The sequence below is a fragment of the Monodelphis domestica genome, chromosome 8, assembly GCF_027887165.1.
Source record: "Monodelphis domestica isolate mMonDom1 chromosome 8, mMonDom1.pri, whole genome shotgun sequence".
Lineage (NCBI taxonomy): Eukaryota > Metazoa > Chordata > Mammalia > Didelphimorphia > Didelphidae > Monodelphis > Monodelphis domestica.
Window position 1 is genome coordinate 127,939,898 of NC_077234.1, and position 23,450 is coordinate 127,963,347.

Sequence of the window (23,450 nt, forward strand, 5' to 3'; positions counted from 1 at the left end):
CTTGACCTCATTTCTTTCTCTTACCTTTGACATGGCTTCTCCCATCCTCCAGCAACGGCACTACTATAGTGTTATTCATGTTTCCAGGTGACCTCACAGCTGTATAGACAACAGGCACCGACTGCACCACCACTGGGATGCGGTGAACATGACTCAGTTTGTTAGACTGTAAATTCATGGGGCTCGAAGGTGGTACTGGATGGATAATGTGCAAAAACTGCTGACCACCCACACCAGATGCAGAGGCCACAAGAGGCCCTGGAGTTAATACTGTTGGCGCAGATGATGCTGAAGATACTGACGTGATAACGGTTGGGGATGAGGCTGGACGACTAGAGGACGATGATGAAGAAGTTGAAGTAGAGGAAGGAGAGGAGGCAGAGGCTGTCATGGAAACGGGGGAGGATGAAACTGCTGTAGGGGACGTCCTGGCTTTGTTTATTGACAAGTCCACTGGCTCAGTTTGTGTTTGGAAGTGATCTGTGGATAATGAGTCCTCCGGGGGCTCCGTTTTCATGTTATTTAACAAGAGGGGAACGGCTTCCATATCCGGGTAGTTGTGGACGTTTGGAGACTGTGGGAGGAAAAATGGAATATTAATTTCTCTTTTTTTGCCTGTAACTTTTCATAGGTATGTGATCAGAATATGTAAATATTTACCTTCTTTCATATTTCAATGAGAAATCTAGTATTTTATAAAGCCTGTAAGCAAAGCTCGGAATATTGCATAATCTCCTCAAAAATAACAAGAGGAAGCTATATTTCAATTAAAATTCATATATAAATACTTACCTTATTATAAACAAGGTTTTCTTGGTCCTCTCAACTCACATATCAGCAGATGGACCAAAAACTAGAAACTGAAGATATAGCAGAAAGAACTCACTAAGATGTTTCTATTTTACATTCTGCAAGATACTGCCAGGATATAAGTTACTCCCTGGAAATAAATAAGGCAATTAGGGAAGTGCAATAACTCTTTCAAGCCCCATGAGTACTACTGAATGCTAGGGAAATGTAAATTACTAAATACCCTGAAAGGTGTCTAAATTAATTCTAGATTACACTTACTCACAAAGAAGCATGACAGGGCTAAACTCAGAAATAAAGATTGTCACAAAATATTATTACAAATCGTTAGAAATTAACACAACATTGAAAATATGATTATTTACTGGAGAAAAAAGTATAAGAGCCTCCAATTAAGTCCTACTATGATGGGTAATTGTGATATAAATGTTACCCTGGGTTCTCTTGCATTATACCAGGGTTCTGGCAGTTTTTATTAAACTGAAAAGACTTCTAATACAAACCCAATAAGAGACTGTTAAATCTTTTACTTGAGGACCAAACTGGTTACATTCACAGGTGATCTTTACCAGATATGGTTGCAAGGTAATGAATGTTTTGGCCACAGCAACTCCTAAAGACCATGGAGTAAGTCAAAGAGCTGTGATCTGCATTGGTGAAGAGAGAAACTATGCAAATGGAACCAGGGATTCTGGACATGAAGAGATAAGAGAATATAAGTAATTAGTTTTTCTATTTGTGAGAAATAAGACTGTTGTTCCAATTCTGAAGGGTAGAGGAGGTGAGTTATTCTTAAAGTGTTTGGTAATCCATGAATATGTTCCTATTAGTTTAGCCATAAAAGAAAAGAAAACTATCTTGATTTCTCATTTTTTTAATTGTTGTAGTTTTTCAAGAATGAACGAATTCATTTTCTTTGTAAAACTAAAGCAAGTACTAGTATATGTATATATTGTATATGATTGCTCTACCTCTACAGAATGTAAGCTCTATGAGGGCAAGACTTTGTTTTTGACTATGTATCCCCAATGCCTAGCACAGATCCCTATATGTAATAGCAGTTCATAAATATATTGATTAAATGTTAGTCTCTTAATATATCTCCTAAAGTCCAAGGCCATCCAGCACACATAAATTCAATTTAAATCTACTTTAAAATTTAGCCAGACTGAATTGTCCAGGGCTAAGTAAATGATTTATAAATTGACTGTTTCCAGAACATTACCACATAGGTGGGCCAAATACTTTGTTGTAAAAGACTAGACAAGGTCATACCTTGTGTGTGTGTGTGTATTTGGCTTCTGACATATTCCATTAAATGAAGAACAACACCTTCAGTCTTCATTATGAGAGCAGAGCAACAATGTTCAAAATGAAATTAAGTTGGTTCATTTCATGTTTTGTTTTGAATAAGAAGTACTTTGATTTTGCTATTTCTCCAAAGCTGGGATGCCCTTTTAGTGATGAAATACATTTCCTTAAAATAGTCTATCTATAATTTTAAAAAGGAAAAAGAAAACAATGAAGTTGACAATGATAACAATCACCTAAAATGAAAATTTGTTGGTGGTTTGTTGGGTTTTATTATTTTTATATTTTATATTATTTTATATTATTTTTAATTTTTATTATTTTTCTTCCAAACTGGCATCATCACTTCAGCAATTTTGTATATACGAGGTGAAATCAAAATGTATTATCTAAAATATCGGAAGAAACAGTATAAATAATAAAGTTTCTAGTTTTATTCTTCAAATATAGAAAATTAATTGTTTTATAATTGTTTTTAAGACACAAGAAAAACATCTAAGAAAAACAAATAATACATGAAAGAAGTAACATTTTTTCTTTTACAAATAATTAATCCAGTGTTTGCAATCAAAATAGTATTTCTGTTTTTGCAATTTATTGGGTCCCACTTGATCTCTCTAGTTCCTCTCATCTGCTTCTTTCAAATTTACCCTGCATTTCCTTTTGTAAATATTTTGAATACATTTATTTGTATATGCTTCTTCTACTTCTATTGAAGGTAAGCTCCATGAAGGCAAGAACTGTTTTTGTCTTTATATCTCCAAAGCCTAGTGCAGTTCCTGATATATAATAGCAATTAATAAATATATTAATAGATCTAAAAATTCCTTTTTCACAGGTTATGAATTTCAACTTATCCAAGAAAAATCTTTAGAGAGTTTGATTAAATGTGCTTACCACCTTTTTCAGATTTCTAAATTACATTACTCACTTGAAGATAGTTTGTTTCGACTTTATATCTCTGATTCTCTCTTTTTTAATATTTCCTCAGCAATGGACATAACTTGAAAAAACACAACAAAGGATTTTCCACCAGATTTTTTCTTTGCTTCCCCATATTTACCTCCCTAGCACCCCAAAGCCATATTTTTACATTGTTTTGCAAACAAATGAGGAAAGTTTGCTTCTTCATTAGATCAACAGAGTCACACAGGAGTGTTGGGGAACTGGAAATTGCCTTAATAGACCACAACCATGCAAGGTTGAGAAAAGGTAGCAATTACCAAGTTTGTGTTTATTTAGACAAACTCTGTGTCTGTGTACCAAATTTGATGGAGATATATAAGTGGATTATATACCTTAGGGAACCCCATTCCTGTCCCCATTGAGTAAGATAACCTTTTGGAAATAGCATCAAGAACCTTGCTGATGGACATTTTTTCTTCCTTATACAGTTTTACAGCAAGAAAGTGCATGTGTCCATTTCACAAGCCTTTTTGAAATCTTAGAGAACTAGGTTGCTTTTGTGTGGACTCAGGACCAAAGATAGAAAACAATTATATACATGAGGAAGGATGAATATAACCTTTGGACTAAAAAAAAAAAAAGTGCCTCACTTGGAATCATGAGCAGATTATGCATGGATCTCTAAACACAAACATAAAAAAGACACATGCTGGTTCTTTTTTCAAACAGGGTTGAAATGTGGCCAGAATGTTCAAGAATAACATTTCTACAGAAAACAGGGACAAAGGTCTTATTATATTATCTTTCTTGTTGACACAGAGGATATAGTATTATATCTTGGCAGCCCATACTAATCTCTTACATTGTGATAATATGGCCAGTAAAATCTACTAAATTCTAATTTTGAGCAAAAAATACACATTTATACATCTTATATCATGATATAAAAAGTAACTTAAGAACATTTATAGCAGATCCTTAGTCATTTAAATTAAAAAGTAAAAAAAAAACTAGCTATTTTTATTAAACTCCTCCTTTTACTTCTTTTGAGTGGAAAGCATACCACACATAATAATTTATAGTGTCCTTAATACTTATTCTACTTATGCAGCTATAACAGATAAAGAATGCAAAAGAAAGAAATCAAGGTATAGGACAAATAACACATACATTATAGAATAGTAAGTGATTAGAAGAGCACATTGAAGCCTTATGAATCATACCTATTAGAGACAAAATGAGAGAAGAGTCTAGAGCATCATCAAAAGAACTGAGTCTCTAAAAAGGGAGCTAAAATTTTTAAAGAAATGAAGAAAGTGGAATGGATTAAAGAAAACACAGAACTGCTTGTTTATGAAATTCATGCTCTAAATAAGTCATATTCTCCAAACCTCAGTTATACAACAACTGGGAAAGGAATGAATAGTAAGCAGCTTTCATACAAGGAATAGTTTGATCTCATAATCCAATATATTTTCACAGTCTCATAGATTTAGAACTAGAGTTCATGTGCAATACCACTTACTTTTTTACGATGTCTGCACTGCCCATACTTCAAGTGTTTAAACAGTAGAGTGATGTGTTGGAAGGAACATTAGCTTTGGAGTCAAAAGACTTGAGTTTCACATTTTAGTCTTTTGACACTTAACTACCTGATCTTGGTCGAGTACCTTAACTATTCTGAGCTCCATTTACCTCAACTATAAAATGATATCAATAATATTGTACCACCAACTTTAATAGGTGGTTGTAAGAAACCTCAATGCTGAAATGATCATATATTTTTAAAGGAATACTAGATTATTATTTATTATTACCTACAAATAATAAACTGAATATAGTACTACTTTAGTAGCAATGACAGTGGTAAGAATTGGAGCCAAATGGAATAAGCACAATTAGGCTCACTTTGCAATAAATTACACAGTAAAATAATCTTAAAAGAACCAGTAAAGCTTGAAGATTTTATGAGATAACCATACAAAGGAATTCTATACATGTTAGAAATCTACCTCTTTCCAGGGCTGTGGGGACCCTAAGTGGAAGAGAAGGGGCAAAACAAAGCCTGATAATATATAATACCAAGGAAACCTAAATATAATTTAAAATATAGATATATTTTTACTAGGAATACTTTTTCCATAGCTCTTAAGTTTTGAAAGCAAATTTAAATCAAATTGAAAGAGCTACTTGAAAAAATATTTAACTTATTCTAACCAAAAGGTAAACTTTATAATAATACTGCATCTCAATTGCAACATATATTAAATCTTCTTTTTCGCAGTGATTGATTTTTAATTTAATGTTATTGTATTTCAGGGAAACAGATATAGCCCTTTTCTTACAAAGGGAATTATTTTTGAAGTCATTAAAGAATTCAGTATTAGTGTTTATTGAAGAATTATCATTTGCTTATAATATTATTTTTATTATTTTATATACACATTTACTCTGTTGATTATGAAATGTTTTAACCCATCTATTAACATGATCAATCATTTATCACATCTCCATGAGCAGATGGCATTTTGTTGTCCCTTTCCCCACCAAAAAAAGAAAAAGAAAAAAGAAAAATCATACTTTTGGTGTCTGGTGTCATTTTTTTTGAACTGGTAACTCACATAGACAATACATAAACTTTTTGAAGTCAGGTTCTCTTTCGTTTTTTCTTCTATACAGATGAGCTACCAAAATGACTTGGAAAAGGAGGAGCTTAATAAATGTTTGATAATTGAAGTTAAATTGAATTCTTAACCTTTAGAGAATTGTGACACTTTCATTGTATGCTTTGTAATTTGTTTCTAAAAGTTCTGTACATGAGGAATTTATAACTCAAATGAACTGATATTTCTTTTGTTTTGATAATTTCTCTAGACTTTGACAACAGCCTGGATGTGATCAGAGGCTCTTGCAGAGTACAAAATTAGGCTTGGGAATTAATGTTCCAAATAATTGTCTTCTAAAATGCTTTGGTTTAGAATTGCAAAGACCTGAGTTCTAACTTAAACTTTGCCACTTTCTGAACTTGTAGTTGTTAGTCATGATGAGCACATTTACTTATTTTTTACATATGAGTACTTAAATGAATCTGTGATCTCATCAATCTGGGCACTATTATCAATAATGCAATCCATTAATGCCTATCCTTCTTATACAACAATAATCCATATCTTTTTCTAATCTTGTCACAGGAAATCCATCCAAAAGTGATGAAGGCATCCACCTCTTTCTTTTAAAAAACATGAAGACACCAATGGAATAGCAATTGGTTATTCCAACGGTTATTCCTTATTCTTGACACATAATCAACTCATCATCTTTTCCATTCATACATCCCTTTATGCTACTTTTCTTGAACTGTTCCTTACTTGAAACATGCTAATTCCACTGCCACCTAGGAAGTCCTCATTTTTAATACTCTGAAACTTCAAGAGTTACATGACTAGTACTCAAACACCAAGTATGGAAAGTGGAGCTATTAAAAAGGAGGCCCTTTACTTTGCATAGAAAGTTAGAATCTTTAATGACTCCATGAGGATAAGGACAATTTTTCCCCCTGTGTTTGTATCCTTAGTGTCTGTCCCATAGGTTCTCAATAAATCCTGGTAGGTAATGCTATAAACAAGAGTATTGGACTTGGAATTAGCAAAACTTCCTAAATTAAATCCTCACTCAGACCCTTGCTACCTCAGTTTTCTCACCTATAAAATAAGGCAATTGAACCATATGGCCTCAACTATGTTGTTGCTTTATAGTCTTTTCCAGCTTTAAATTTGGGGTCTTATGATACTGTGATGAACTGAACTTAGCAGTTTTTCAAAGGCAATCTGGCTCTCTTTCTTCCTTAAGTTCAGTTTGCTCTGTGTGTGTGTGTGTGTGTGTGTGTGTGTGTGTGTGTGTGTGTGTATCTTCTGACTATAAAAAGCAGTTGAAAAGAAAACCTATATAGTTTGCATTCATATATCTGCAAATGAGTACTTATATACACTAATCACATACACATATGTTTACATATTTATATATGTAGAAATCCATATACTAAAAGACCAGTTATATATGGGTTTCCCATTCAACTGTATATTACAGTCTAGATAATCATTATATTTCAGTGATTTATACAATATGATATTTTAAGCTCCTCAAAATTTATAAAAAAGTACTTAAATTTAAACTCTGGTTTATATGCATTTCATGATAATGACAAACTACTTGAGTGAACAAATGTCTCAATAATTAATGTCATACCTTGCATTAATGATCACAGGATCACGAAACAAGATTATGTTTGTGGTGATCTAATTCATGGTACATTAATGAATTTTCAAAATAGGTATTTTGTATTTTAAAGATATTTTAAGAGCAAACATATTTTAAGGTGGTCTTACTCTAACCAATCAAATAGTTTTTATAGAGAATGGAAATACATCTTACCTCCTATTCATCATTTAATCATTTGTGAGATGGTAAAGATATAAGCTACTTTGGAATTTCACTTGCAAATGCCTGCCTTATTAATACTCTCGTTGAAGCTGACTACAAGGTGTATTAATATTATTTTCACAAAAATATTAAAGGAGGTATACAAGGCAAAAGTTAAGCAAGGTCTCTCAGCAACATTTCTTGTTACTAGGTCATTAGATTTTGTCCGTGATTGACTATCTTTTCATTCTCCAACTGTTATGAGAATTGGCCTCTCAACTTCTGAAAATTTTGTCACTTCCACCATGAACTTCTTTTATACACATTTGATAGTCTTCTGCTTAAACAGCTCTGTGTGTGTGCATGTATATTTTGTGTGTTTCCAAGTCTCCTAGAACAGGAGATCTTAACCCTAAATATGTTTTATGAACTCCTTTGGCAAGATAGTGAATTTTTTGAACCAATTCTCAGAATAATATTTTTAAATGCAGAGAAAAATAAACATAGGATAATCAAAGAAGCCAAGTAGATTGAAATATAGTTATCTAAACATTTTTTTTTAAAGTTCATGGTCCCTGGTCAAAAACTTTTCCTCTAGGAAGACACCTGGGACTGATGTGAGATTCCAAAAGTGGTGGCTCTATTGTTCATGATGGTCAATGTTTTTGGGTGGGGGCAAAAATTTTAGCAGCCCTTTCCATATTTTGCTTGCTAGACATAAAGTGCCCTCACTATCACTTCCCTCAGTTGTGTGGAGTATTATAGATCATCCTGTTTTGGTATCCAAAGAATTTTACAAACAAGTATATATTTCAAACTGGTGCTTTCTCTCTCCCATATTTCTTTTTGGCAAGTAAGCTGAGTGTCTTGACTTAAAATAGTTTTTAAGTTCTTTAGATCTTGTTCTATCTCCTGTTGTGTACTTGCTGGCCACATTACGGCAGGATGAGAAAGTGCTAGATGTAACTGTATTTTTCTTTGTTTTATGAATTGCTATGACTACATAACTTATTATCAAGACAAAAACAGTGCTTAGGTAAACTAGTCCTTAGAAAGCAAACATAAACTGTTACTAGGACTGTCCTTGAAGTCATTCTAACATGGCAGAACTTTCAAAGTTAATTAGTTCTTGTAGTATAGCTTTGAAGAAATCAAGTCACTTCTATGCCTTGATGGGGCATTGTGGAGGTCATCTGAAAAAGCATGAAGCCTATAATGTTTTCTTAATGAATTATATAGTTTAAATGTTACAGATGTAAAATATTTGTGGTTTTACATTATACATTTTTAAATTGAGAACAGTAGTTCTCATTTTAGTAGTTAGACATATGTTTACCTCTCAGGGTCATTAAGATCAATTAAGTATATGAAAATAGCCTCAATCCTCTAAAGCTTTACATTAATAAAGCTTATTAAAAAGGAAGACATTAATAAAGTCATGTACACATATTTTGACATTCTAAAGCACGGAATCCAAGTCCATTTATTCAACAAGGTTTCCTTAAACTTCTATCATCAAGAATACTTTTAGTAACAAAGAGATACAACAGTAAAAAGATTCCATGCACACAAGGACTTTGTGTGTGTGTAGTTGCAATAAAATTCCATGCAAATTTTTATATTTTCCCCATAGGGATAGCTTTATAAATACTTAAAAGCAGAGTTCACATACATTGTAGCAGAATTGGATGCCTTCAAAGACTTGACTCATTTAAAACTATCTCAGGGGCTAGTTCTTCCACACTCACTGTTGTTAGGTAGACTTGGTGATTTACTATGGATTATGATACTATGCCCGTTTTTCAAGGAATGCTACTCTTTCAAACAACAAGTAAAATCATCTACAAAATTATTCTCAGGTAATAAGTAATTGAAGTTTCCAATTCATGTTTACGAGAGGAAAGAAAGTTGAGTAAGAATTAATCTAAGTGTTTTCATTAAAACTTCTTTACGGGGGCAGCTGGGTAGCTCAGTGGATTGAGAGCTAGCCCTAGAGACGGGAGGTCCTAGGTTCAAATCTGGCCTCAGACACTTCCCAGCTGTGTGACCCTGGGCAAGTCACTTGACCCCCATTGCCTAGCCCTTACCACTCTTCTGCCTTGGAGCCAATACACAGTATTGACTCCAAGACGGAAGGTAAGGGTTTAAAAAAATAAATAAATAAAAATAAAATAAAAAAAACTTCTTTACAAAAATTTATTTAAAAGCCTAAAAAACAATAACAAATTGCTTTTGGATCAATCACTGCTATGACCCACTGTTTATGGTTTTGAAACTAAACAACTCCACTGAGTAATTTCCATATGTGGCTTCTATTTTTTTGGAATGCAAAAAGAAACTATTGAAGGTCACAGTTCAGACTCACCTGTAACTAAACTCTTAAAATTGAAGATTTTGATGTCATATAGATTAAATCATACCATCTACATGTTTTGTCATTGTAAAGCATGTAGAAGATATATTCTGGAAATGACTAATGGAAGAGAGTAGAAGCTATATTTTGGAAAAGTTACAGAAAACCAATTTTAATTTACATCATTCAAAATCATATAATGGATTTTTTGTTAAGAACAAAAAATTCACTGTGTAAACCTAAATGATTTTTGTGACTAATTGTTGTAATATTTCACTAGAATATCAACATCTTCTTTCATTTAGGAAAATACTGAGGACATTGAGGAAAGTATCTTCACTTTTATCAGCAGTATATAGAGTGGTCTCACAGTTTTACAAACATTTCTCCTACTCTCTCTGTAATAAAGGAGATAAATTTGAAGATAATAAAAGTATGACTCATTTTAGAGCTGAGAGTTTGACTGGGACACATCTCACCATAGTTATAACATTTTGAAGCTTGAGTATGACCTTGCCAGTTGGTATGCTGATATACTGTAACTACAATATTCTAGAGGAAGTTTGCCAATGTGCAAACTTGGTAATAAACTTTTATAAAGTATGTGACATTGTATGAGTCATTAATGTGATGCTGTAGTTTTTTTAAAGCATTATACATTAAAATATAAATAGTAGGTTTGTGGCAAGTGGAATAATTTTCCTCTTGACTCATTATTTAGTGTCCCTTTAGAGTATTACCTTCAGCTTGGGGTCCCACAGCTAAAACTTGATATGGATGTTATTTTTAGGTCTTGGAAAGTATAAAAATAGTTTTCAAAAACAGCAAAGAAGAAAAGGAATAGGCTTCTCATTTCTTATAGTATTTTTGTAGCATTTGTTTAGTACAAATGTCACTGTGATCAAGGTAGTTCTCTTTTTATATCATGCTACCTTAGCTCAATAGTTAAATTTCCTAAGAGCAAAAATTCTAGGTATAGTGGGGGGGGGCAGAGTGCCCAATGACATTAAATACTTGTTGATTTGTTTTATATTAGTTTATGTTTCTTAGAAGGAAATTAATAAAAATAACTGCTATTTATGAACCTATTTCACTTCTATAAACATTTATTAAAGTCTTTTGATATGCAAGAAACCATGCTAAGTCCTTGGGATAGAAAGGCTAAAACAAAATGGTTCCTTCTCAAGGCAACTTCCATTGAGTATGTGCAGAAGAAAATCCAACCAAAGTACCACAAAATAATTTAGGAAAGACAGAGTGCTAATAATTGGGAGAATTGTGGGAGTGTGAGGATCTTATAGAGAGAAGTAACTTGCTTGTGCCTTAAAAGAATCTAGGAATTTAACAAGGGGAAAGTGAGTAGGGAGTGTGCTCCAGACATGGAAAGCCAGTTGAGCAATAGCATGGAGGTGGGAAATTGAGTGTCACATACAGGTAATAGCCAGCAGGAGTGTCTGACCAGCACAGAAAATGGAAGCAGGTAATTGATACAAAATAGAATTGGAAAGATTGGTAGAAGGCAGACATTTAAAGCCCTCTGGAGAAGTCTAAAGCTTGTATTTCATTAAAAATTGTTGTGATAGGATGACAGGTAATATAGATCTCATCAGAATCTATGTTTTAGGAATATTAGTTTACAGCTATATAAGGCTAGGTTTTAATAGGGAGAGAATGAAGGCAGAGAGAACAATTTGCAATGTTTGGAAACAGTTCAAGTAAAAATTGTTTTGACAATGTAAAGAACACTGGTTTTAGAATAAGAGGGTCTGGATTCAAATTCTGACTGTATTAGTACCTTGTGACCATGGGCAGGTGACAACCTTTTTGGTCCTTAACTTACTCATCTATAAAATCAAGACTTTATACTATCTGGGATGAAGAAGATGGGAATGAGCATTTAATAGTTATCTCCTTTATGCCAGACACTGTGCCAAGTATCTTATAAATATTATAATCTCATTTGATCATCACAACTATGTGAAATAATTGTGATTACTGGACTTTGTAATTGTGGATGTTAAGGCAAACAGAGATAAACCAACTTGGTCAGGCTCACTGAGCTAGAAAGTCCCTTCTGCCTCAAAATATATGATTCTATTACTTAATTAAAGATCAAAAAGGTGAGTGGAGGGCATAGGAGAAATGAAATGTCAAGTCTAAGAAATGAAATTTGGGGTTTAAGGAGATGGAAGAATCAAGGATAACTCCACAATTATAAACATAGATGAATAGAAGAATGGTGAAATACATAGAAATTGGAAGGTTTAGAGGTGGATGGGATTTTGGGGAAAATATATTGAGCTCTGCTTTGGAGGCATTGAATTGAGATGTTTTAAAGATCTTCAGACATAGACATCCAAGAGATAATGAAGTTTCTTGAGTGAAACTCAAGAGGGAAAAATTAGGTCTAGGTATGTTGAAATAGGAGTTGCAAATAGACCCTTATTATTAAAAAGATGAATCACATGCAGTGGTCATATGTAGTTGAATTTTAAGTCAAAGAAATTATAATCAAATAAAATATAGTCATTGATGTCAGCCTAATGAAAATATGGAGTGTGAGGAGGAACCTGAAAAAGAACTGTCAGATAGGTAGGATGTTCTAGAGAACAAATCAAAGAAATTTGTTATGTTGCAATGAAGGACCAGCAGAGAGTAAATAACAGGAGGCAACAATGAATTGAGGGCCCAGGGACAAGAAGTCCTGGGTTCAAATCTGGGTTCACATACTTCCTAGCTTGTGACCCTTGGCAAGTCAATTAACCCCAGTCCCTGGCCCTTCCTGCTCTTCTGTTTGGGAACGAATACATAGTATTGATTCTAAGATGGAAGGTAAGGGTTTAAAAACAAAAAAAGAAATAAAAAAGAGTAAATATCATCAATTTGTAGTGAAGTGAATTAGCATGGTTGTGTAATGTTCTTGAGGAGCAATTGGTAGTCTCTAGCTTCAGAATTTTTTCACTATTTTAGGGTTAGAGAAATGGTCTCTAGAACTGGTAAAGCAACTGGACCTGGTCACAAACCCACCAAGTTTTGCTTCTGGAATTTGAACCTGAGTCTCTTGATTCCAAGGTCTTATATCTTCCTAATATACCACAAATTTTGAAGACTGATGAGTGTGATTATGTGATTTGATTAAAAATAATTTATTTAAATTGAACAAAACTGTATCTATGCTAACTCCTGGGAGATAACCTTAAATTCAGCCAGTAAGTCAATAATATATAGCTCATTGAAATACTCAAATTGAACTTTCATGTATAGGATTTCATTTGGTCCTTACGATGAATCTCCATAGTAAAGCACACAAGGTGAGTGTTATTACCACTGATTTATAAGTGAGGAGATTAAGATTTGGAGAAATTAAATGATTTGTCCCAAACCTCATAACTAGTAAGAAATGGAGCTGGACCTCAAACCCAGTTCTTCTGAGAACTAGCCCAGAGCATTTTTGATGATAGCATGCTGATGCTTGCCCGAATTGGAATGCTTTTAAAACATTAGAATAAGGAGATTATGGACATTCCAATTTGAAGGAAGGTAGACCAGGCTGCTGAGATTCATGGGCCTGGATAATGTTTTGTGTATAACAAGTGCTCTAAAAATGCTGATTGAATTGCATTGTACTCTCCAAGTTCTTTCTGGCTAGAGATTTCCATATAACCCAGCAAATCATTTTATTGGGTCAGGTTGCTGGGGCTTTTTTTTCCCCTCCAGTGCATAGTCAAGAGCCTTTGTTTAATACAAGATATTTGATTTTCTGGAAATGAATAATTAATCAACCATCTCTCAGAATTCAGTACTTGCAATGAATGAGTTCTCTCAATTTTTGGATTGAATTATCCAGGCTCTCTGTTTTTCCCTTTTGGATAAAAATGTTATTAAAAGATACTAATCCTATGCAGACTATACCTGCTTTGTAGTTACTGAAATGAACATGGGATGAGCTGGTATAGTGAGAACATTAGAATGGAACTCCTTTTTACAACACGAGGAATACAGAAATAAGTACTGTATGATAAAATATGTACAACATATCACATTACCTGCTGTCTTGGGGAGAAGGGAGAGATGGGAAAAATGGGAAGAACATGAGTCAAAAAATTTCAAAAAATGACTATTAAAAATGGTATCAGCATATACTCTGGAAAAATAAAACAATTAAAGTCTTCAAAAAATATAAGTCCTTATATGAGAACACAAGGTCCTTGTGTTATTAGAGGAATTCTGTAGTATCTGAGAAATCATAACAATAACATATCTATAGAACTGCAGGATGTTTAAAGAATTTGTTTCATAATAACCTTAAGAGACAGACCCTAAAATGCTGCAGATGATAAGCCAGAAGCTCAGAGTAGGTAAAAGGATTTTTTTGAATATCACAGAGCTTGAAAATGTCAGAATTAGGACTAGAACTCAGGCTTCCTGACCCCAGGTCCTTTACTCTTTCTACTCTATCTGAAAAGGCCCAACAATGACTAGTGGAAATACAATTTACTCTATAGATGCAGGAGTCATTACTGTGAACAACAACAACACCACCACCAAATAGCACAGCAGACTAATAAGGTAGAATCAAGAACTGAACCAGGATAAGATTAGAGGGCAATGAACAATTCAAGGGAAAAGAAAAAAGAACATTTCAATTAGAGCAGAATACAGTCTGACTGGGTATTATGTGGAGAAAAAAGAAGACAGGAGTACAGAGTTATAGCTATAGAGTTGAAAGGGACCTTAGAAGCCATGTAGTTCAACCATTTCATGTTCCAAATGAGGAAACTGAGGCTCATCAATGATAAATAAATTTTAATGGTCAGTAAGTCTCAAATGCAGAATTTGAAACCAGGTTTTGCAGGTTGCAAGTCCAGTACTATCCAATTTGCTAACTGCCTATAAAGGATTTGTTGTCTTTAAAAAGTTTAGTTTGTTAAAATTCTCTTAAAATGTAGAAATCAGAAGATACAATTATCTACTTGTAGAGTGATCAATGCAGAGTACAATGAAGCCATTACCTTCCCAGTTCAGGACATTTTAAACTTTTAGGGTGATGGCTGTGGGAAGTCCTCTAAATCATGCCATGGACAAGTTTGGAATAAACCTTGGAGACATTTTCCACAGGTTCAATGATTTAATTCTATTTATTAGCTCAATACAATGCAAAAGAGTGCTAGAATTTTTATAGGGACCAGTGACACAAAGATTAAAAAGTGTCTCTGACCTCAAAGATCTTATGATCACTTAATTGTAAATGATGCAAAGAGTATAGACAGCAAAGGCAATGAATTGAATGACTTTATAATTGGAAAGATGGCATATAAATACATGAGAGAATAAATAATGAGTTTTCTGTTAAGTCAAGTGTTCCCAATCCTGAAGTTGAGAAGTAGATTTTTAAAAACTCAATCAACAGAACAAGCAATCCAGAAGTATTTATTAGGTGGCTACTAGATACTTAGGTACTGCGTTGGGGACTGGGGATATAGTGAACAAAATAAATCTCCAGGAACTGAGATTCTAATAGGATGACAGCATGAAATATAGATATGTTTTTTAAAAATGCATAAAATAGATATAAAGTAATATTAGGAGGGGTAGGGTAGAAGATACCAGCACAGTTAACATTTGTTGTGTCATGTTTTTATTGAATTAGCATATATTAAGGAAATGTTTGGCACTCTATTGAAAACTAAAGGGCCCACCCCTCCTCAGAATAGTGTATTTCAAATAATTAAAGGAAATGGTAAATTTTATTAGTTGTTAAAAAATAAAGATTTAAGTTATTTCCATCCAAAATTTGCAACCCTCCCTGAAATCTATCTAGAGTCCTCATTATATGGGGGAGGATTGGGGTGGAGAAGATTCCATGGATCCCAGAATAAGAACTTCTGCACCAGCAGCCTGAGAGAATAGAAAAGACCTTAAGCTTGGTTGAATCTCAAAATCAAGGATTCCAAGAGATAGTAAGGAGAAAGAGCACCCCAGATACATGAGCCAGTCAATATGAAGACATGGAGATGGAAACAGAGTGTCATGTGTCAGGAATAGCAAGAAGGAATATATGGATGGGGAGGGAGATTGGAACCTGGTTCTTTGGAGTTCTGAATACCAAAGAGAAGAACTTACATTTAATACTAAAGGTAAAAGGGCGCCACTGAAGTTTACTGAATTAGAGAGTGCAACACTCAGAACTGTGCTTTTGAATGGAGGATAGAATAGAATGGGGTAGAGACTTCAGGCAAGGAAATTAGGTATGAGTCTATTTTATTACTTCCGGTCTTAAGGGTCTGAATAGCAGTGGTGATAGTGTTAGAGGAGGAAAGGGACAGATGTGAAATACATATAGAAAAATTAGAAGACTTGGCAAGTGATTAATTATGCGGGGCTAGTGTGATGAGTCAAGGATGACAACTAATGTTTTTCTGAATCTAGGTTCCTGGATGGACGGAGTCACTCAGTAGAAAACTAGAAGTTCATAAATGGGTTGGATTTAGGAGGAGAAATTGATTCTCTTTCAAATATGCTGAGTTTAAGATGCTAACTAGATACCTAATACAAAATATCCAATAGGCAGTTTGTGATCTAGGGATATGGGAGGGTTCTCAGGGGAGAGAAATCATCTTCATAGAGTTGATAATTGATCCCATAGGGGCCAATGAAGTTGATAATTGAGAGAGCATAGAGAAAAATATTAGAGGGTCTATGAAAGTTTGTTGAGATATAGCTATAGTTCAGATTTGAAGTGAGCTATAGATGATAAGTCAGGAAAAGAGATTGAAAGGGAGCAGTCAAATAGAGCAAGGAGAACCAAGAGAGAATTCCTGTCCCCAAAACCCAGAGAGGTGACAGTAGTTAATAGTGTTAAAAATGGCAGAGAATGGAGAGATGGGATCTGAAAAAAAATGATGGAATTTATATAATTTATAACTTTGGAAGATATTTTAGCCAAATGATTAGTAGAGAAACTGAATTGCCAATGTTATAGAAGGAAGTGGATGGAGATATGTAAGTGCCAAATGTAGGCTACTTTTACTTCAAGGAGTTTTATTGAGAAAGGGAGGATAGATCTAGGACAACAGGTATGGCTGGAGACAGTGAGAGATTTGAAAGAATGGGAGATACATGGTATGTTTCTTAGCAGCAGAGGCCCCAGTATTCAGAGAGGAGAGTAAAGGTTAGCAAAAGAGAGGCAGAATAAGGGGAGTCTGAGAGGATGTGGCAAAGAAGATGGTCAGGAAAGCAAGAATATTCCCACTTCCCCAGTGGCCCTACTGAGTCATAAAAGAGATGAATATGAGACATGAAACCAGTATCAGAAAGGACAGCTAAGCAAATATGCAATGTCTACATGGTGGAACCAGGTTTCAAGTTCAAAAGTTAATAAGATTGAAGGAGCATATGAAGAAATCTGGGTCTAAAATGAAGAAAATTGTGTTAATTATAGAGCAAGATGTCCAGAAGGCACAATAGAAGGGTTAGTAAAATTGATATAGGGCACGCTAGGGCTGAAATTGAGAGGAATGCGGATGAGTGAACAGGTAGCAGAGTTGAGAAGGGTCATAGATAACTCTTAGACAACTGGGAAGTCACTGGAAGAGTCACTGTCCTGGAGTTGGTTAACTATTGAGCAAAGAACTCAAGTAGTATTAGTTGAGAGAAGCTTTGCTAACAAAGGCAGGTAAGTCATGTTTGAGGTTATATATTCTGCTTCACTGTCACCACAGTCATGATTTTAGTTCCATTTTGGACAATCTCTTTGAGAAGCTGCAGCTTGGTCCATTTCTTGGTGTTCCACCTTATACAGAGTCCTTATGTATCTCTCGATCTCTATTTCTGTCTCAATTCTGCCTGGGTGCAGAAGAGTGGCCTGTCTCACAGACATTTATCCCAATTAAATTTCATCTGGTTTGATTTAGCCTATTGTTCAAACTCTGAAAGTCCTATTCAATTTAGCAATTCAATTTGACAAACATTTATTAAATACCTTATACAAATGCACTTTGATGAGAGCAGAGGGAATACAAAGTTAATGAGACAGAGTTCATGCTCAGAAGGGCTGGTTATGTCATGCAATGTATTAGTTACACCTCCAAGCTTTATTTTTTTTTCTCAAATTAGGTTCAGATGCCATCTATTACTCCTTTAAGTTGTTAGTAAAAATACTGAATAGTGCTGGCTGAGAGCATTCAAGAATTAAATATGGACTAATACCTTGTAATAATTTTTCTATTATTTTTAAACTGTTATTTAAACCTTTTTTATTATTTCATTTTTCACATATTTATGTCCTCTTTTTCCATATAGGTTATAAATTCATTGAAGACAAGGAACAAGGCTTGAAGGCTTCTTTGTTTTATTCATCATGTCTAACCGTATTTGCCACAAAATTAACTCCATAAATATTTGTTTATTTGATTTGATATAATTACATATCATAATATGAGATATAATTTAATTTAACTCATATTTGTTTAAATCACTCATACTGAGAAACTAAAACCAAAATGAAATAGTCTGTAACCTTAAAGATCTTGCAAGGAGAGATGCAACATGTACAGAGATAAGTAAATACAAAGTGTATAAATTAATAAATGCTGCATAAAATAAAGAGAAGGATTTCATTTGGGATTAAAGTAGTTAAGAAAGGCTTTATGGAAGAAATAATATTTGAGTGAGAACTTGAAGAAGAATAGAGATCAGTAAGTAGAGAAAAAGGAAAATAAGAGGATCAGGGGATCTTAGAGGTCACCTAGTTCCAATACCTCAGTTGTAGAGGAAGAAACTGAAGCCCAAAGAATGTGTAAGATTTATCATTTGTAATGATTTGTAAATGGCATTTGTAAGGTATCAAGTGGCAGAAAAGGAAACCGAACTCAAAAGCAATTGACTCAAAGCTCAGCACTATTTTTATTGGACCAAATGGTAAAAGAAGTAGAATTAACAAAAAACATCAAATTGATTATTGGGATATAACAAAATACCCATTCTAACAGGAAAAAAGAGATTTGGGGCAATATATTAAGAGGTATGACTATTAATGGGTTATAAAAATGACTTAAAGAAGATTGTGGAAATCTTTGAATGCCAGACTAAGAAGTTTAACTTTGATCTCACTGGCAGTAGGAATCCAGTATTTTGTTTTTTTAAGCAGGAGAGTAGTGAAGGAAAATAGCATCAAGACAAATTTTAATTTAGTGTATTATTGAATGTATCTATCTTTGTATAGAATAGTAAAGATATATTATTGCATAATCTTTGTGGAATGTGATGAGATACGGCAGTAGGTAGCGATATGAGCCTAACATATACTATGAAGGTTGAGTCTATACCGTGGCGATTTACTAAACATAGGAGATAAAGATGAAATGAAGTCAACAATGCCTCCAAGATTTCTAGCTTGAAAAAATGGGGAAAAATTTGAGGTACCATTGAAAAATTTCAAAGTAGAGAAAGGAAACCAGTTTGAAGAGATTATAGTGGGTTTAGTTGGGGATACATTAGGTTCAAATGAAAAAAGTCTGGTAGGTGACTGAAAATACAAGGCTGGCAAAGGGCATTAGAACTGTGAACACTCTTTGATCCAACAATACCACTGCTAGGTCTTTATATGAAGGAAATAAAAAATAAAAGGCTTAAAGATCTGTTTGTACAAAAATATTTATTGCAGCTCTTTTTTGTGTTGATAGAGGACTGGAAGTTGAAGGGTTGTTCATCAGTTGGGGATCGGTTGAACGAGATATGTTATATGATTTTTATGGAATACTACTGTGCTTTCAGAAATGAGAAATAAGTTGATTTTGGGGGGAAAATGGACTTATGTGAATTGATGCAAAGTGAAGTTAGCAGAACCAGAAAAAAAAAACAAAAAAACATTGTGCACAGTGATAGCAGTGACAGCCATTTTTTATGAACTGTGAATGACCTAATTATTCTCAGTAATACAATGATCCGAGACAATTCCAGAGACTCATAAAGAAAAATGCCATCTGCTCTCTGGGAAATAACTGATAACATCTGAATGCAGAATGAAACATATTATGTTTCACCTTCTTTCTTCTTTTTTTGTTCAAGATCTCTTTCACAAAATGACTAATATGTAAAAATGTTCTACATGACTGCATATGTAAAATCTATATCATCTTGCCATCTCAAAGAGGAGATAGGAGTGGGAGGGAGTAAGTGAGGAAGTGTAGGAAGGAAGGAAAGAATTTGGAACTCAAAATTTTAAAGAAAATGAATGTTGAAAATTGTTTTTACATGTAACTGAGGAAAAATAAAATATAAAAACCTCAAATACAGAGTTAAATCTCAAGAGGGAAATTAATGATAAGAGTATAGTGTTTAAAATAATAAACAGGATTAAAATAAAATTTTAAAAAGTAAACAAGAAAACTATTATTCATTATTAAATGACAGAATCAATTAATTTTTCTCAAAAGGAGCCAATAGTGATGAAGAAGATCATGTCACTGTCATAAGAACTCATTTAATTAATCATTAAAATTCTCTTAAAGAACATGAGAATTTTTTTGAAAAAGTTCTTAAAAGTGTATATGCTTGAACCATGCTCACCAACATGCTTACATCTATTACCTATACTAATTGATGTGATAAAGTCTGCACAAGTTTTCCAAATGTTCCATTAGATAGGAATAATTTTAATCTGATTCCATTATGTTTACATTCTATTACACACTGATATAAGGCTATTTCCAACTTTTCTCATGAATGAAAAGGAGCTTAGCTACTGATACACTGCAAATATAATTATGGATAAGTAGCCTAAGACAGAGGCACAGTACTATCTTCCCTGACAAAGTTTCTTACTCTGAGGAAGTTATTGCACTGATGTTGCTAATTTTTACAAAAATTGTCCGAGGGCTAAAAGCTCTTGAAGTCTTTGTTTGAACTTGAATGGGAATAATCTACAGGCAAGTTAGTAGAAATGGAATATATTTGAAAGTGCCACCTATAAGCAGTGGCCCATCTTTCTGGCCCAATTCCCAACTCAAAGAGTCTGTTAGTATAAGTTATTTGGATGCTGGTCACTATGATGCCTTAATACCTTTCCTTATGGTATTCCCTTTAACTAAAATGAGCTCCACTTCACTCCTTACCTGATTTTACAATCTTGCTCATCATCTAATATTTAGCTCAAAATTCCAACTTTCCTCTAATAGCTTCCATGATTTTGTGAATCAAGTCAAAAGTGCTTCCACCTTCTCTGAACTCTACTCAGTATTACTTCTCCTGCACTTATCATATTTCAGTATCTGAGTACATGTCTTATCTCCTGTACGAGATTATAGATTCCTGTAGGGCAGAGAGACTGTCACCTAAATCTCAGTATCCTCCATTGCACCTTGCACAGGTGATCAATAAATGTTTCTTGAATGAAGGAATGAATCAATCAATAAGTGAATCTGTGCTTGAGCAAGGCAGAAGTCATACACTCCCTGAAGCCCAGTAAATCTTCTGGGAAATACTGCTCTGGCTTCTTTTTCCAAAAGGGGTACATAAATAGATAAACTTAAGAGAAAGCAAAAATGAGTGAAAGAGAATTAAAATAAATAAACAGAAAAAAGACCAGGACTGTACACCAGAGATAAACAAAAGTTTAAAGTTTTAGATTGTTCTTTTTGTAGGAGAAAATTGGTTATAAAGTTAAAATAATTATTAGTATTCCAGAATAGTGATCCTCATTACCACAAAGACTATTATCTCCTAAAACCCTCAAAACCTTCCACATTTGGGAAATAGTGAGATGCCAATGGGGTCACTTAACAAATCAATCAACTAAATTTTACACAGTATCTACTATATGGAAAGTTCATAGGATCATAGACCTATAGTTATAAAGGACCTCGGTGTCTATTTAGTCCAAACACTTCATTTTAAAAATGAAAAATATACCGAGGTTCTTGGAGATTAAGTGACCTGACCAAGATACAGAGTACTAGATACTGTGGGAGATATAAAAAACAACCCAAAGATACTGAAAATAGTTTTATATTGCCCTCAAGGAGTTTATTATCTAACTGAGAATACAAACAAGATACAAATACAGGAGAGATCAAGTCAAGTTGCCAAAGGGCAGCTAGGAGGTTCTGGATAGAGAGCCAGGTCTAGAGACAGGAGGTCCTGGGCCCAAATGTGGCCTCAGACACTTCCCAGCTTTGTCCCTGGACAAGTCACTGAACCTCAACCTCCCAGTCCCCATCACTTTTCTGCCTTGGAACCAATGCCCAGTATTTATTCCAAGATGGGAGATAAGGGTTTTTTGTTTTTTAAGTGCATACAATGTGCCACACTCAGTGCTGAATACTGAATATATGAAAAAAAACCTTGAACATCCACAAACCCTTAGCTGTATACAAGTCATGTAGAGTGATGTAAGGTATTCTGTGTAAGGAAGGCATCAGCAGTTTAGTGGGAATGGAAGGAATGACTGGGAAAGATCTCCTTGAGTAGCTGAGATTTGAGTTGTATTGAAGGAAGTCAGGAAAACTAAGGGCATTCCAGTCAATTGCAGAGGGAAGCCATTAAGATAAAAGAGGACAAGTGAAGGCTTCTTTTGGAAGATGGGATTTTAGCTGAGATTTGAAGGAAGTCAGGAGACAGGGAGGCCAAGGATGAAACCTGAGAAAAAGTCATTTGATTTGGCCATTAAGAGGCCACTGGTGAATTTGATGAGGGAAGCTGAAGGAAGGGGTCAGAAGCCAGATGTAGAAGCTTTGGAAAGACAGTGAGAAAAGATTTAGGAGTACTTAATATAGACAGCTTTCTCAGGCACATTAGCCATGATGGGGAAGAAAAATAGAGGACAGTATTCCACACTACCAGGGAAGGTAGAATGAAGTGCAGGTTAAAAAAATAACCATGTAGACAAGTGTGCCATCTGGGGTTAGTACCACGGGAAAGCCAGTTACTTCTTAGCTAACCCTCACCTTAGAAATATAAGTGGTGCCACTCATTTCTAACTGTTTCTTTTACAACCCTGTGTGCAATTCTCCCAAGCCAGTGACTCCATCATGCCTGTCCCTTGAGACCAAACCAGACTTGTCTGAGGGACATGACTGAGGGGAGAGTCCTGATTTTTACCAAATCTCCCTGTACACATTTCTTTATTCATAGCTCAGGCATTACCTAGTGTTAATGTTCCATATTCACATGGTTTAATTTTTTCTGCTATTCGTAGTCTTCTAAAGTTATTAATTACTAAAAATAAAAATTCCCTCTTATTTGGTTCAGCCTCCTAGGTTCATACCTTGGTCCTTTAAAAAAAAATCTCTGCATCAATCCTTGCCATTCACTGATTCTCCCTTTTGCAAATGAGGAAATACATAGATCAAAAGGTAGTTAGGATTTATCTTATTTTTTATTTAAAGCAAGCTAGCTTTGATGCTCACTTAAAGAGCAAGTAAACAACTTTAAAGAATAGACCACTCTGGACTTAGCCATCTGCTATCTTGGATAGAAAGGGAGTGAGTAAGAGGAGACAGTACCATACAGTCTGATGCCTACTCTTCTAGATGGAAAGACAGAAACCACCAGTAGCATAGACACCCACTGATCAGTCTCTAAATTCCTTGTTTTGGCTACCGAAAGCAAAGGCAGCTTGTAGCACTATGGCCTGGGACAAGAATCCTACAAG

The 23,450-nt window shown here is 34.3% G+C and overlaps 1 protein-coding gene across 18 annotated transcripts in view; it reads right to left on the reverse strand.

Annotated features, from left to right (window-relative positions):
- Positions 1 to 23,450, reverse strand: part of KLF12 (KLF transcription factor 12) — a 564,503-nt gene that overhangs the window by 179,648 nt on the left and 361,405 nt on the right. For all 18 annotated transcript variants that reach the window (XM_016424983.2, XM_056807734.1, XM_056807726.1 and 15 more), the window contains one exon: positions 25 to 574. In XM_016424983.2, coding sequence (XP_016280469.1) covers positions 25 to 574 — 550 coding nt within the window. The remainder of the gene's footprint in view (positions 1 to 24; positions 575 to 23,450) is intronic.